The sequence below is a fragment of the Antechinus flavipes genome, chromosome 6 (assembly GCF_016432865.1).
Source record: "Antechinus flavipes isolate AdamAnt ecotype Samford, QLD, Australia chromosome 6, AdamAnt_v2, whole genome shotgun sequence".
In the NCBI taxonomy this organism is placed as follows: domain Eukaryota; kingdom Metazoa; phylum Chordata; class Mammalia; order Dasyuromorphia; family Dasyuridae; genus Antechinus; species Antechinus flavipes.
Genome location: NC_067403.1, coordinates 72650981 through 72663878, shown reverse-complemented (window position 1 = coordinate 72663878; position 12898 = coordinate 72650981). Strand labels below are relative to the sequence as shown.

Here is a 12898-nt window from a genome sequence, read left to right as displayed (position 1 = left end):
ATCTCTATCTCTGTCTCTCTCTCTTTCACACACAGACACAACACACACACACACACACAACACACACTGTGAGTGAGAGGCAGATTTTGAAGCAAGTTCATCTTTCTTGAGGATTCCACTTCTGAGAGATGGTAATAACACAGATGGGGTTTAGAAAAAAACCAAAAAGGCAATTAGAAATAAAATTGTTGACAAAAAAATAACTTCAGATGGAATAGAGGAATACTCTATTATCATTTAGGATGTAAACTCATTAGGAATAGAGAATACTGAAAGGTCATTTAAATCCAGTTGCTATATATCAGAAGGGCTCTCACAAGGAGGGTCATGGCATCTCAGAAGTAGTGCTCAAGGACCATTTAGTTTAACCCTTTTCTTTTGTAGATGGGGCAATTGAGGCCCAGAGGGATAAAATGAACTGCCCAAGTTCACTTGAGCACTGCTCACACCACTAATAAAGAGCTAAATTGGAATGACAGCAAAATGGTCTCAACCTCTACCACGGACTTCTCAGGAGAAATTGGATTCATATGTACTATAGCATGAAGAACTTAGTTAATAAACAAGGAAGTCTTCCCCCCAGACTTTATGTTATCCAGTGTAGAAATTAGCTATGGAGAAAAGGGATAGGGTGGCTTTCTCCAGGGGTCTTTAAAAATTGAGTCAGTTCTCTCCTTTGGGCTGGTATAAATGGAGCATGTCTGAATGAGGTCATGATCATGGCTATTAACAAGCATGCCATCTTGATTTTACTGAATGCTTTGTCCTTATCATGGAGTTTTTATATGCTGGAGCTCCTTAGAAGGCAGGGCACAACTATCCCCTAGAGAATGGTAGGGGACCCAGTAAGATGAATGATCTCTATTCTAAATGATTTGATGTTTTATTATTATCTAAACTTTTATCTATACTGAAATATGAGAAAGTGGATTATGGTATCCTCCCTTTCCCCATACAAAACTGTTTCTCATGCATATTTAAAACTTGGTTTTTTGGAGTTTATTTTATTTTGGGGGAATCTACATCTGTGCTGTTATCTGTGTAAAGAACTACCAGTGAGGAGACTCTTCACTGATGAAGATCAGCAGTTTCTGCAAGTTGCAGTCTTAGAGAGATGACTTGCAGGGTATTAAGAGGTTAAGTTTTGCCTGTTGTCACAGAGCCAGAGTTATTCACACTCCAAGATTAGCTCTTTAGCCACCTTCATCATCAGCTTCATCATACATGAATGCAGTCATTAAAGCATTTTTTAACATAATTCCCCGTGAAGGTAGATTTCCCTCGGTTTATGTCATGAGACCATGTTGCTGCCCCCTGAAAGTGAACAGGAACCTTTTTAGAGACATTAACACTTATCAATCTCTTTGACTTTAAATGGACAATAAGAACTTATTAACCCAGTAGAGTTACACTACTGTCTTGCTCTGAATCACTGCTGACCATCAGTTAAATACCCATAGAATCTTGAGTGAAAGCTGCTGGACTTGTGATTTCAGTAAACTAATTACTCAGTAGAGAGTAAGCTCCTTGAGGACAGGACCTAGTTAGTAATTTTAGGCAAAATTCAGCGGCAAATTTAAAAACAATTTTAAAAAATAATCCAGATATGATTTCAACTTTCCTAGTGTCAAAGCTTTGACAATCAGATTAGTAATCCATCTGTAGCTTTTACCCTTAGAAAATTGCCTGCAACACCAGAAATTTAAGTGGATGATCACCTAACCAGTATAAAGATTACCCAGTCAAAAGTAGGATTTAAATTCAGATCTTTCTGTCTCTTACCCATATTTCCATCTACTTTATCACCCTGTATCTCATCTGACACATAGTAAGAATTTAATAGTATTTGTTGAATTTCATTGGCTTCGGAAGTCCCTCCAGTGGTGTGCCTTCCCTTCCCATGCAGTTCTCATCTATGTAGTTCTGTCAGTGTTTTAGAAGAGGCCTTCTTTTAAATTCATTTATCTTATACTGATATTAGTGTAGCATTTGAGCCATTTAATTGTAGTAAGTCCCCTGCTTATCTTTTGGGCAGAGAAGAGAAAGACAAGAGAAGCAGGCATTTATATAAAGCCTCCTAAGAATCAGACACTATGCTAAAGCATTTTTTAAAAACAAATCTGACTTCATTTGATCCTTTCAACAACCCTAGAAGGTAGTTACTATTCTTATCCCCATTTTACAATTTAGGAAACTCAGGCAAACGGAGGTTAAGTGTCCATGACTATGTTTGAACTCGGGCCTTCCGTCTTTGTTAATAGCATTCTCTCCCTAAAAAAAACAAAAAAAAAAACAAAAAACAAAACACAACACTTCACATTTCCACTTAGGATGGCTTTTGTCAAAAAATTGAGCTAAAGGACAATGATATAAAAGTGGGTACTCCCACTGGGATGTTTGACCTAGAATGTGTTAGTTAAGCTTTGAATAAGTGTTAGTAATGTATTTTTTTCTTTCTTCTTGTCCCTAGGAATAATTTGGGTTTCACACCAGCAGACACTGTTGCAATCATTTTCTGCTCCACACACAAATCCCTCACATTGGGTAAGTAAATTTGAGCCCTAAGGAGCAGTATTTAACATAAGCCTTGTCTACATATCTCCTTCATTTAGAATTCAGAGGGTCAGAGAAAACTACTTGGAAGGAACTTGGGATTGTCCACTGTCCCATTTAAAGAGCAATGGCATGAAGACAGCTTCCTGGTGTGTGGCTGCCGTGCAATTAAATTGAAAGTGGACCCCAAAGGTGGATGAGCAGCCCTCTCACCAGCGGTCCTAGTCTTCCTTGAATATCCAGTGTGGGACATGAACACACAACAGATTCCATGTTTGATGCTGGTTCTAGAAAGATAAAAATAAAATCATGTCCGCCCCCAAAATAAAAAATGGCACGTCCTAAAGCAGTGTCAGTGGGCCAGATGTTCTTCCATCGGCCTCTTCTTACCCAGTGAACTCAAGTGACTCCGTCCTGGAGATTGTAAGCGCCTTAAGGACAGGGCTGTCCTTTGCCTCTTTTTTGTTACAGAATCTCTAGTACTTAGCACAGTGTCTCCTGTGTTTGTGGGATGTGTGTATGTGTGTTTAAGTGCTCGGGTGCATCAAGCATTTATAAAACGGGGAGACGTAGGTGCTCCGAGGAGTAGATCAGGTTCTGTTCTAAATGCTGGCAGTTCCACTGCAGGCCAGAAGACAAAAGGTCCCTGCCCTCCAGGAGCTTAGACCCTAGGACCACCCGTGAAAGGGAATTGGGAGTAGAATGACTAGGATATCATTGGCTGGGCCAGCTGGCTTCCTAACTTAGGAGGAGGCTAAAGCAGAAGGGAAGCCCCAGCAGAAAGTCCTCCCCAAACAGGGCCTCTCGGGTCAGAGCTGGAAGGGCCCTGGGAGCCCTCACTCCACAGAGGCGATGGCCAGAGGGTGAGCAGGATCACCCTGCCAGTGATGGTCCAAGCCAGGGGGAGCCCACACCTTCCTGGCTACTTCCAGGGCCCTATCTCCTGGGTTCTGCAATGGGCACGGGCCTTCTACCATGCAGTCCCTCCTGTTGCTGTCGCTGTTCGGCCCCACTCACAGCTCCAGGAGATCTCTCTGTGCTCTCCATTCCTTTATAACTCGGTTTCCCTTTAGCTCTCAGAAAGAGCCCTCTTTCTTACCCTTCTCCCAAGGCCTCATCTTCCTGCATTACACAGCAGCCTTGGTCCCCAGTACTTGTCCCCAGAACGCGGGAAGGAGTGAGACAAAGTAGATTGGGCCAGTGCCAAAGGGCAAACACTAATTGCCAGGATTCTTGACTTTATGGCCTCATGTCCTGGAGACATGTGGGTGCAGCAGCAGACAGGCCCTTGGCCACAGAGCTATGGCTCTAACCATCCTGCTCAGTTTCCTCGGTGACCAGGAGAAACATATAATTCACTTTTCATCTAAAGAAAGGAAACATGTTTCCTCTCTGATAAAAGATGGCTCTGGAGGGGAAACAGAGGCAGGTGATCTTGCCCAGCCCTCCCTTAAATCCAAGTCCTTTGCATGTCACAGCATCCCCTCCCTGAGGTCATGGCCCTCCTCCAGAGCGAAGGACAAACAACAAGGAGCCAGGAAGGCTGGGCTCTAGTGTCACCTTTGAGACCGGCAGTGGGACCCCGGCCTGCAGTGGACTCCCTCTCTCCTGAAGCACAGACTAGCGATTGAGCAGGTTCAGAGAGCGGTGGTTGGTTGATTTGGTATCAAATGCAAAATGCTTCATCAACTTCACCGAGACTTCTAAATGAAACTCCTTTTAGGAGAGGATGCTATCTGGATCTTCCCCCAGAAGTTTAAATTGAATAGGAGAACCCGAGTTCAAATTCTGCCTCTGCTACTTGCCACCAACTTCCCTGAGCCTCAGTTTGCCCATCTGTAAAAGGAAAGGGTGGGTTAGATATTTTCTGAGGCACTTTCCAGCTCTAGAGCTTTGTGTCTGATGCTTTGACCTGGCTTGGATGATCCCTGAGGGCGCTTCTAACCAAGAAGCCTTAGGAGATAAGAACTGCATTCTTACAGTTACTTTCCAGACACCCCAGTACCTTTCTTCATAATCACCAAGTATTACTCTATTCCTTTCCTTTCCCCTCCATGTTTGTGCCTGACAGGTCTGGCTGTTCCTAATTCTCAGCTACTGACCTTAGGGAAGTAGGTCTCCTCTGTGGCACCCAACGCAGTTTCCTGTGGATGGAATGACTACTGCCAAAAGGCAAATAAAACTTTCTTTAAAAAACAAAAAAAGTCCATCTTGAATGGCACACTGCCATGGAATCGTGACTGTTCTCTGAATGCCCAGTGACCCAAACTTCATATTAGGTTAGTTTTTCTCACCATCTCCCCCTCCCAAGATCATGCTCCTCAGCTTCAGCCTCCTGAAAAATACTTTTTGGAAACCAGATGTTTGTTTGGTTGTTTGGTTGGCTTGGTTTGGTTTTGACTTTGTTGCTATAAAGAGCTGGGCTTAACCAGACTTGAATTTGTATTTGAAATACCCATCATTGCTTGTTCAGCATCAGACCACTAGTACAGTATCTTGTACTGAAACTCTCCGAGATTTTTGGAATACAACCTGAGTCACTTGCCCTTAGGGTAGCCGGATTTACCAGCTTTCAGTCCTGTAAGTGTTGTGATAGCTGCTGTCCACAGCGACCCTCCCTCCAGGCATTCACCACCCTTCCACTCTAGTCACCACGGCAACCCGCATCCTTCCCCCTTGGGCAGATAGGAAAACAAGAGTTCTGTCTGCTTATTTCCACCTGGAAAAGTAAGGGTTTGGTCCTGGACTGAACTTCACAGAAGCTTTGTGCTTTGAAATGTCAGCTCACAAAGGATCAATCCCTACTAGCTGGGGCAGAAATTATTGGTAAGGAGGATGCCGTGCTAATCACAGTGCCTCGTAGACTAGTAATTATTGTGTTAGAGACTTTGTCTGCATGGAAATTACAGGACAGTGCAATAAGTGTGGAGGACCCGAATTCCAGAAAACAAGGGCAGCCAGCCTCAATTAAGCTTAGTCTTGTTTATCCTCCTTGTCTTTCCCCAAACATCAGGGATCAGAACATTTCGTTTTATGGGAAAGAAGTTAGGACAATGCTGTGGAAACTAGCATCGAGGACAAGATGGCTCACCGGCCCCCAAAAGTCACACACAGCCCTGCCTCTCTCCTGTCCTGTCCCTTTCATGAAAGCGCCAAGTTGGGTCTCCTTTCACCAGGACTTCCTTCATCTTGGGCTAAGAAGAGCCATATGATTTTGCATTTGTTTTAAAATAACAGCAAAGGAAAAACAACCTGCATAGAGGGAGGAACACAATGCAGGATCAGGAAATCTGGGTTCTGGTTAGATTTTTGTCATTATTAAGCTGCATGTCCTAGGAAGGAGGGAAGAAAAGAAAGGAAGGAAAGATGGAAGTTGGAGGGCGAGGATGGAGGATAGAAGGAAAGAAGGGAGGGAAAATGAAGAAAAGAATAAAAGAAGGAATAAAAGGAAGGGAGGAACATTTATTAAGTACTATGTGCCAAACACTGCTTGTGCTAAATGTTAGAGATGCACATGGAAAAATAAGGCTGTCCCTGATCTCAGGGAGCCTCCATCCTAATGTAGGAAAGACTATTTAGGAGGCTTTAGCAGCTAGTTAGATAGAAAAGTCCCATAGTCCTTGGGGTACAGCTGCAAACCAGATAATGCCTCTTATTCCTTAAAGTCATTTCTGCCTGTAATTTCTAAAATCAGACCGTTTGACAGTGCCAAGAACTTTGAGGCAAGGACTTTATTTTCTGGGTCCTGCAGAAGCTGTGGTTGTGAGGAGGAAGAGGCTTTAGCATCTACAGAAGCATCTGCCAGATCCCAACTCCCTGGGGTTTGCCACCCAGGATGGTAGTTATAGGAGCTGGGCTGGAATCAGGACCGGCGATCTCGAGGGGGCTGCTGCTTCCAGGCTTCCTGGACCCAGCTGCCTGATGTTTTAGCAAAGAAAGTGAATCCCCTCTTCATGGCTGGAAGCCTTTGGAACACCGGTATTTCCAGAGCTCTTGGGTTCAGGGTCTTGGGCTGTCTCCATTTAGGGTCTCACTAAATCATAAGTTCTAGGAGGGAAGAAACTATTTTTATCCAAACTTTGTAAATCTCCCAGTGTCTGGCATAGAGTTCTGTTCTTCATAGTCCAGAACTCCAGAGAAGTTCTGGGTGGACTTTCCCTCCAGGGATCAGACCTTCCACTCATCCCTGCCTGCCTGTCCTGGGCAGCCCCATCACCAAGAGAGCCCACTCCACATGCTGGCATGGGGCTGTGGGGAGCTCTTCCTCGAGTTCTCTCCCTATCTCATCACGATGTGTTTGTGGGGTGTTTCCTCCCCTGGGAGACCTCAGTTTTCTCCTCTGTTCAGATGAGAGGGTTAGGTGCCAGATCTCTAAAGTTTCTTCAAGCTCTTAAGTTGTTTGGTTTTGCCAGTGTGGGATCTCCTTCCACTCACCTGATTAGAATTAGGAGATAAATGTCAGGGAGAGTTTGAGATTAAGTCCTGACTAACTTAACAGATAGAGAGCTAGTGTCAGAGACAGCATTTGAACCCAGATATTTCTGACTATATCCTGCATTGTAGGGACTGTTACCTCTCTGACTTTACCAGAGAATAACAGTAATGATAATAATAATTAGCATATTGTGTTTTGTGTGTGTGTGTGTGTGTGTGTATATATATAGTACTTTAAGGTTTGTGAAGCACTTTACATATGTAATCTCATTTTTATCTGCACAAGATTTTACAGATGAGGAAACTATTACCAGAGAATAACAATAGTAATAATAATAAGTTGCATATCGTGTTTGTGTATGTGTATGTGTGTTATGTATACACAGTGTTTTTAAGGCTTGTAAAGCACCTTACATATATAATCTTATTTTTATCTATACAAGATTTTACAAATGAGGAAATTGATACTAGAAAATAACAATTGTAATAATTAGCATATTGTGTTCTCTGTGTGTGTGTCTATATGTATATATATATATAGTGTTTTAAGGTTTGTGAAGCACTTTACATATGTAATTTCATTTTATCTGCACATAATTTTATAAAAGAGAAACTGAGGTAGACAGATTAAATGACTTGTTCAGTCTAATAAGTATCTAAGGCAGGATTTGAATTCAAGTCTTACTACCCACAGATCTAGCACTCTTATCACTTGCACCATTTAGCTACCTTGTGGCAAATTTATTTTTTATAGGAAGATGCAATTAACAATTTTTTTCCTTTCAGTCTAAAATCAGTAGAAGAAAATATCTAGAAAGATCAAAAGGTTGATGAATTCTAGCTTCAGAAATTTTCACCCTTCTCACCTCCGAGTTAGGATTTCCCACAGTGTCTGTGGAAGTCCTTCCATGAATGAATGGTAGCTTGTGATAACATGAACCAAGTCTATTTCATTTCAGTTCAACAGTCACCTGCTATGTGCCTGGCCCTGTGCTAAATTCTGGGGATAAAAAATCAAAATTGAGACAATTCTGTTACCTTCTACAGAGTAAAACAACTGATATGGAGATAAGTGAATGTAAGATGGTGCTGGATAGGGGGGGCAGCACTGCGGACAGCAGCAGAGGAAGAGTTGGTACTGCACGGGAGCTTTGCTTTGGGGGAGTCTGGGCAATCTTTGGGATGGAATAGGAGAGTTCATTCTGGGTGCAGAGAGATGATGGTGAAAGCAGAGGAAAGAAATGTTATATTTGAGGTCGGTTTGGCTGGAGTTCGGAGTGGATAGGAAGAAGTTGACAGGAGATTTGTTCTCTAGAATAACTCTTTGGAGGCCGGCCAGCTCCATCCAGTTGGCTAATTTAGCTGATGGCCTAAAAAAGTAAATTCTTACCTGAGCACTCCCCCCAGCCTTGTTACCCAGCCGTGATTCTGACCGTCTCGGTCCCCCCACATGTGTGTACCTGCTTACATGTAACACGTCCACGCCCATGCAGTCCCTCCTTGATTCATTGCTTTTATTAGTGTATTTGCCATTGATTGATTACTTCCTGGTATTAGGACTTTGTCTATTGATGGATTGCAGATGAAGTGACTATTTGACCTTTAATTATGAGGCTTCCTATTGAAAATGACATTGAGCTATGGCTCTTTGGAATCCATCTGGAAACCCTGACGTGGAGCTGCTCCCCCGGAGCTCATTCTAGGGAAAGAGGAAGCCTGGAGGAAGCGGCACCTGATGGCCGCCGGCAGATTGGCTGTTCCACAGGCTCCACCGAGGCCCGGAGGTGGTTCCGTAGCTTATGGACGTGAAACCTCGGCCCCGGGCAGAGAGAGCCACCGAGGAGCACGGTCTCCTGCGCCTCCTTCTCATTTAGTCTGCTGTTTGGATAATGTTTGAGGACAAAGTGCCTGGCACAGTATGGAAGAGTGCGCAGGGCAGATCGGACGCGTACCCATTGTGTGACCGTGCCAGACCCTGCTCCAAGGCTCAGTTTCCCTCTCTGTAAAATACACTAGGTTGGATGCAGTGACCTCAAAGTTCCCTACCAGGGAACTAATAGAATCTAAATTTAAAAAACACAAAGCACACATAGATTGGGATGGTGGAGTGCAATTACTGCCTGATCTGAGTTTGTTTATTGGCATTTTCCTTTCTCTGTCCTCTTTTTTAATTCCATCTATATAAAGAGTCAGGGCTTATACAAAGTCTTTTTTTTCCATCCAAGCCACAAGCTAAAAAATGGTTTCTGTATATTAGAGAAAAGTATTTCAAACCAGGTTTCATTGAGCTACCTTCTGTTGTCCCGAAGCTGTCCAGCGTTTGGGCCTCCTGCCCTCCATTCCTGAGTATTACAGCCCTGTTTGCACAGTAAGCTATTAAGGCAGTAGAGAAAATACTCGGTAAAAGGAGAAAAGAGACATCTGTCTTTGGGGTGGGGCCATCAATAGTGCTGTGTCCTGCAAAAAGGCTTTCTTAGATTTACGTGGTAATAAGGTGAATGGGTTTGAGAGCCCCTTCAGTTTGACAGCATCCTTAAAGAGGCTGCTGCAGTTATATGTCTGGGAGAGTTTACCATCAGGCTGAAGAAAAAGTGATGATGTATGAGTCATTCCGGGCTCTGTAGCAGAGAAAAGAAATGTCAGTCTGTCCATTGAGTGATATATATCTGCTCAACCAAGGATTCTAAACTGTTTTGAGCTTTGATTCTCTGTTGGTTATCAAAAGCTGGGTTGCCTGAGATTTATTGCTGCGATATATAGAGCTCTTGGTAAATGTTCCAAAAATGAGGTGCCTGTTGGGCAGCTTGGGTGAATTTAAGGGGTAAAAACTTAGCCTTGCCTCAGCCCCAAGCACAAAAGTAACAATTCCTGTCTAAAGAGTGTCTTAAGGTTTACAAACGTCTCTGTGAAGTGGTTAGGGCAAATATCATCTCCTTTGGTTTCATGGTATCTGAAGCGGAATTTGAACCCAGGTTTCCTGACCCAGCACATTCTACCCTGCTTACCCCCTGCCTCCTCATCATGGTAGATAATGCCTGCCCACCTACCCTTCACTCCCACCCCCACCCCCCATCTCCATCTTCTTCATTCACTCCCAAGAAATAAAACTGGTAGACCAGACTTTTCCTCCTTCCTCTGGGAATTTCTATGCACACTCTCATATCTGGTGGAATATTCCCCACATTTATTATTATTATTATTCACACTGACTTTTCCTTTTGTCCATAAGTGAGCCCAAGCCAAAGGTAGGGCAGGAATCCAGGCCTGGCTGAAAAGTCTGATGATTTATAGTCAACCCCCTTACAGATTGATTGACCTCTTCCCTCGTCAGAGAGGGAGTCAGGAAACGGGTTCTCATATTAACTAACTAGTGGGGGGGCCTCCTTTTCCCCCTCTATAAGATAGTTCACAGTGTTTGAGAAGCTTCTCTACATTTCTTTGATTCTCTAAGATTCTGACCATTTAGGAAGAGAATCACAGGATTTTAGCATTCAAAAAGATCCCAGCAGCCTCTAATCCAAAACATGACTGAAAAAGGGACCCTTCTATAAGCTGCTGCACAAGTGGGCCTGCAGCCTGAGGCTCCCCGTGTGTCCTGAGCAATCCCTCCGACCCCGAGGCCTTTTCTTTCATAAGAGAACAGGATAAGGGCCTGCAATGATCAGAGCCACTCACTGACTCCTGCTATTTACAGAAGGAAACCTAAGAATCAGTGACCATGTCAGACTTGGAGACCAGCTTCTCATTTTGAAAACCCCGTGTTTTCCTCAGTACAACCTGTTATTATCTCAACTTATCGGGTGCAGTCCTGAGTGATTTCTTTAGTTTATTTAGATCTCTAATAACACTGTGCAATTGTACCCACCAAGTTTAATTATTTAAACTCGAACACAATAGCTCTGAGGCAGTTTCATGTTGGCACAGAGAGGGCATCTCTGGTGTATTTCCAGGCAGCAATATGTTGCAGCTTCTCTGCAGGTAGGGAGGGCCCTACCATTCCGATAGAACTGGGTAGAGGGAAAGGAAGTTTTTGAGACCCTTAATTCAGTTCACATTTGACTCTTTGTGACCCCATTTGGGATTTTTTTTGGCAGAAATACGGAGTAGTTGGCCCTTTCCTTCTCCAGCTTACTTTACAGATGAGGAAGCTGAGGTAAACAGGATTAAGGGACTTGTCCTGGATCACAAGCCAGTTCAGTGTCTGAGGCTGGATTTGAACTCAGTAAGCCCACTCTCCCTGACTCCAGACCCAGTGTGCTGTGCACTGATGCCTCCTCGCTGCCCCAATAACAAGAGTGGTTGACATTTATGTAGCCCTTGAAGGTCTATAGGATGTTTTTCATTTGATCCTCCCACCAGTCCTTGAAGAAACAGCTATTTTTGTCCCCATTTTAGAAAGGAGGAAATTGGGGTTCAGAGAGGGTGATTTTCCTCGGCTCACACAGCTCCAGGTATAATGGTCTGAGGTTGGACTGGAATCCGGGTCATCTTCACTCCACATGGAGCTGTCTGTCCTCCCCTCTGCCTCGCTGTAAATGTTCGTCACTGTGCTCCGTTGCACGCGCTGGGGTTCCAGACAGGAGGCTCCCCACATGTCAGGAATCTTCTTCTGTCCCCAAACACGGGCTTCTGAATTTGGACCCGTGTCCCAGGTAGCCAGCCCAGGCCGCTTCCCAGCCCTTCCTCTCTTTCCGCACTCTCCGCCAGCCGTGGAGTTTTTTATTAATATTTAGAAAGTTTGCCTCCAGCAGTACTAAAGTGCGCATCAGAGAACAACAGTTGTTTACTCTGTTTGAACTGAAGGATTTCACCCAGGAGATCTCCTCCACTTGAAGTTTACATCTCTCAATCTCGACTCGCAAACAGAGATCGATGAATAACCATTGTCATTTCAGAGTTGCATCTCTCCAATTATTTATTTGCTCACGTCTCTTCCCAGAAGTTCTCTTAATTGGATCAGACACTAAGAACCACATTGCAGGGATTTTGCATGACAGCCAGCTTCCCTGCCTCCTTAGAATAAAGAGCATGCATACCCTTGGCTGCAAAGTAAGGGTGACACTCAGCCCCTCCCCTGTCCCTTCCTACAGCGCCATCAAAACAACCCCAAGCCAGGAAGGAAAGAGGGGAGGCTGTCGACTTCTTGGAACTCCACGGCACTCAGCAGGCTGCTGACAAGCTACCCCGGGGGAGAGGGGATGTTGGACACAGCTCAAGAGACTGCCAGTCCCACGATGGCTTTGGATCGTCGCCTCTCTTGAAACTTAGAGGGTTGGAGCTTGTGTGTTGAGACTTGTGGGGAGGAGGAGAAGGAGAAATAGGAGGAGGAGGAAAAGAAGAAGGAGATGGCGGAAGTGCAGGCAGAGGAAGAGCCGAGGAATCTTGTGTTGGCCCCCCTAAAGCTGAACTTGGGAGCATGGCCTTCCAGGGAAAAGAAGGTCCCCATTCGTGGTTTACTTGACACTGAAGTGACTTGGAAATCTTGTCCATCCTTGTATGCAAATAACAAAAATGACCAGCCCTCTCTATTTTTTCCAGAATCACGAAATTGCCATTTTAAATTTATTTATTTATTTATTTTTTAAGTAACTTTTTATTGATAGAACTCATGCCAGGGTAATTTTTTACAACATTATCCCTTGCATTCACTTCTGTTCTGATTCATTTTAAATTTAGAAGAGACAATAATAACTGTTCAGTCCAAAGAACTTACAACCTTACAACCAATTAGCCCAGGAAACAAAGTTCAGGACTAGGAGTGAAGAAGATCTGAGTTCAAATTCAGTTCCCCCAGATATGCAATAGTTTGTGTGACTCTGGGCCAGAGAAGGGTCAACCAATCCAGCACCTTTGTCAAAAATAAATAAATAAGGTCACAAAGAGTCGGACATGACTGAACAAATAACAGTCA

General features: G+C 43.9%; 1 protein-coding gene across 5 annotated transcripts in view; it reads left to right on the top strand.

Annotated features, from left to right (window-relative positions):
• Positions 1–12898, top strand: part of SLC10A7 (solute carrier family 10 member 7) — a 263521-nt gene that overhangs the window by 227221 nt on the left and 23402 nt on the right. For 4 of the 5 annotated variants that reach the window (XM_051965832.1, XM_051965836.1, XM_051965835.1 and 1 more), the window contains one exon: positions 2471–2544. The exons of the other annotated variant lie outside the window; for it this stretch is intronic. In XM_051965832.1, the coding sequence (XP_051821792.1) occupies positions 2471–2544 (74 nt within the window). The remainder of the gene's footprint in view (positions 1–2470; positions 2545–12898) is intronic. 5 annotated transcript variants of the gene reach the window in all.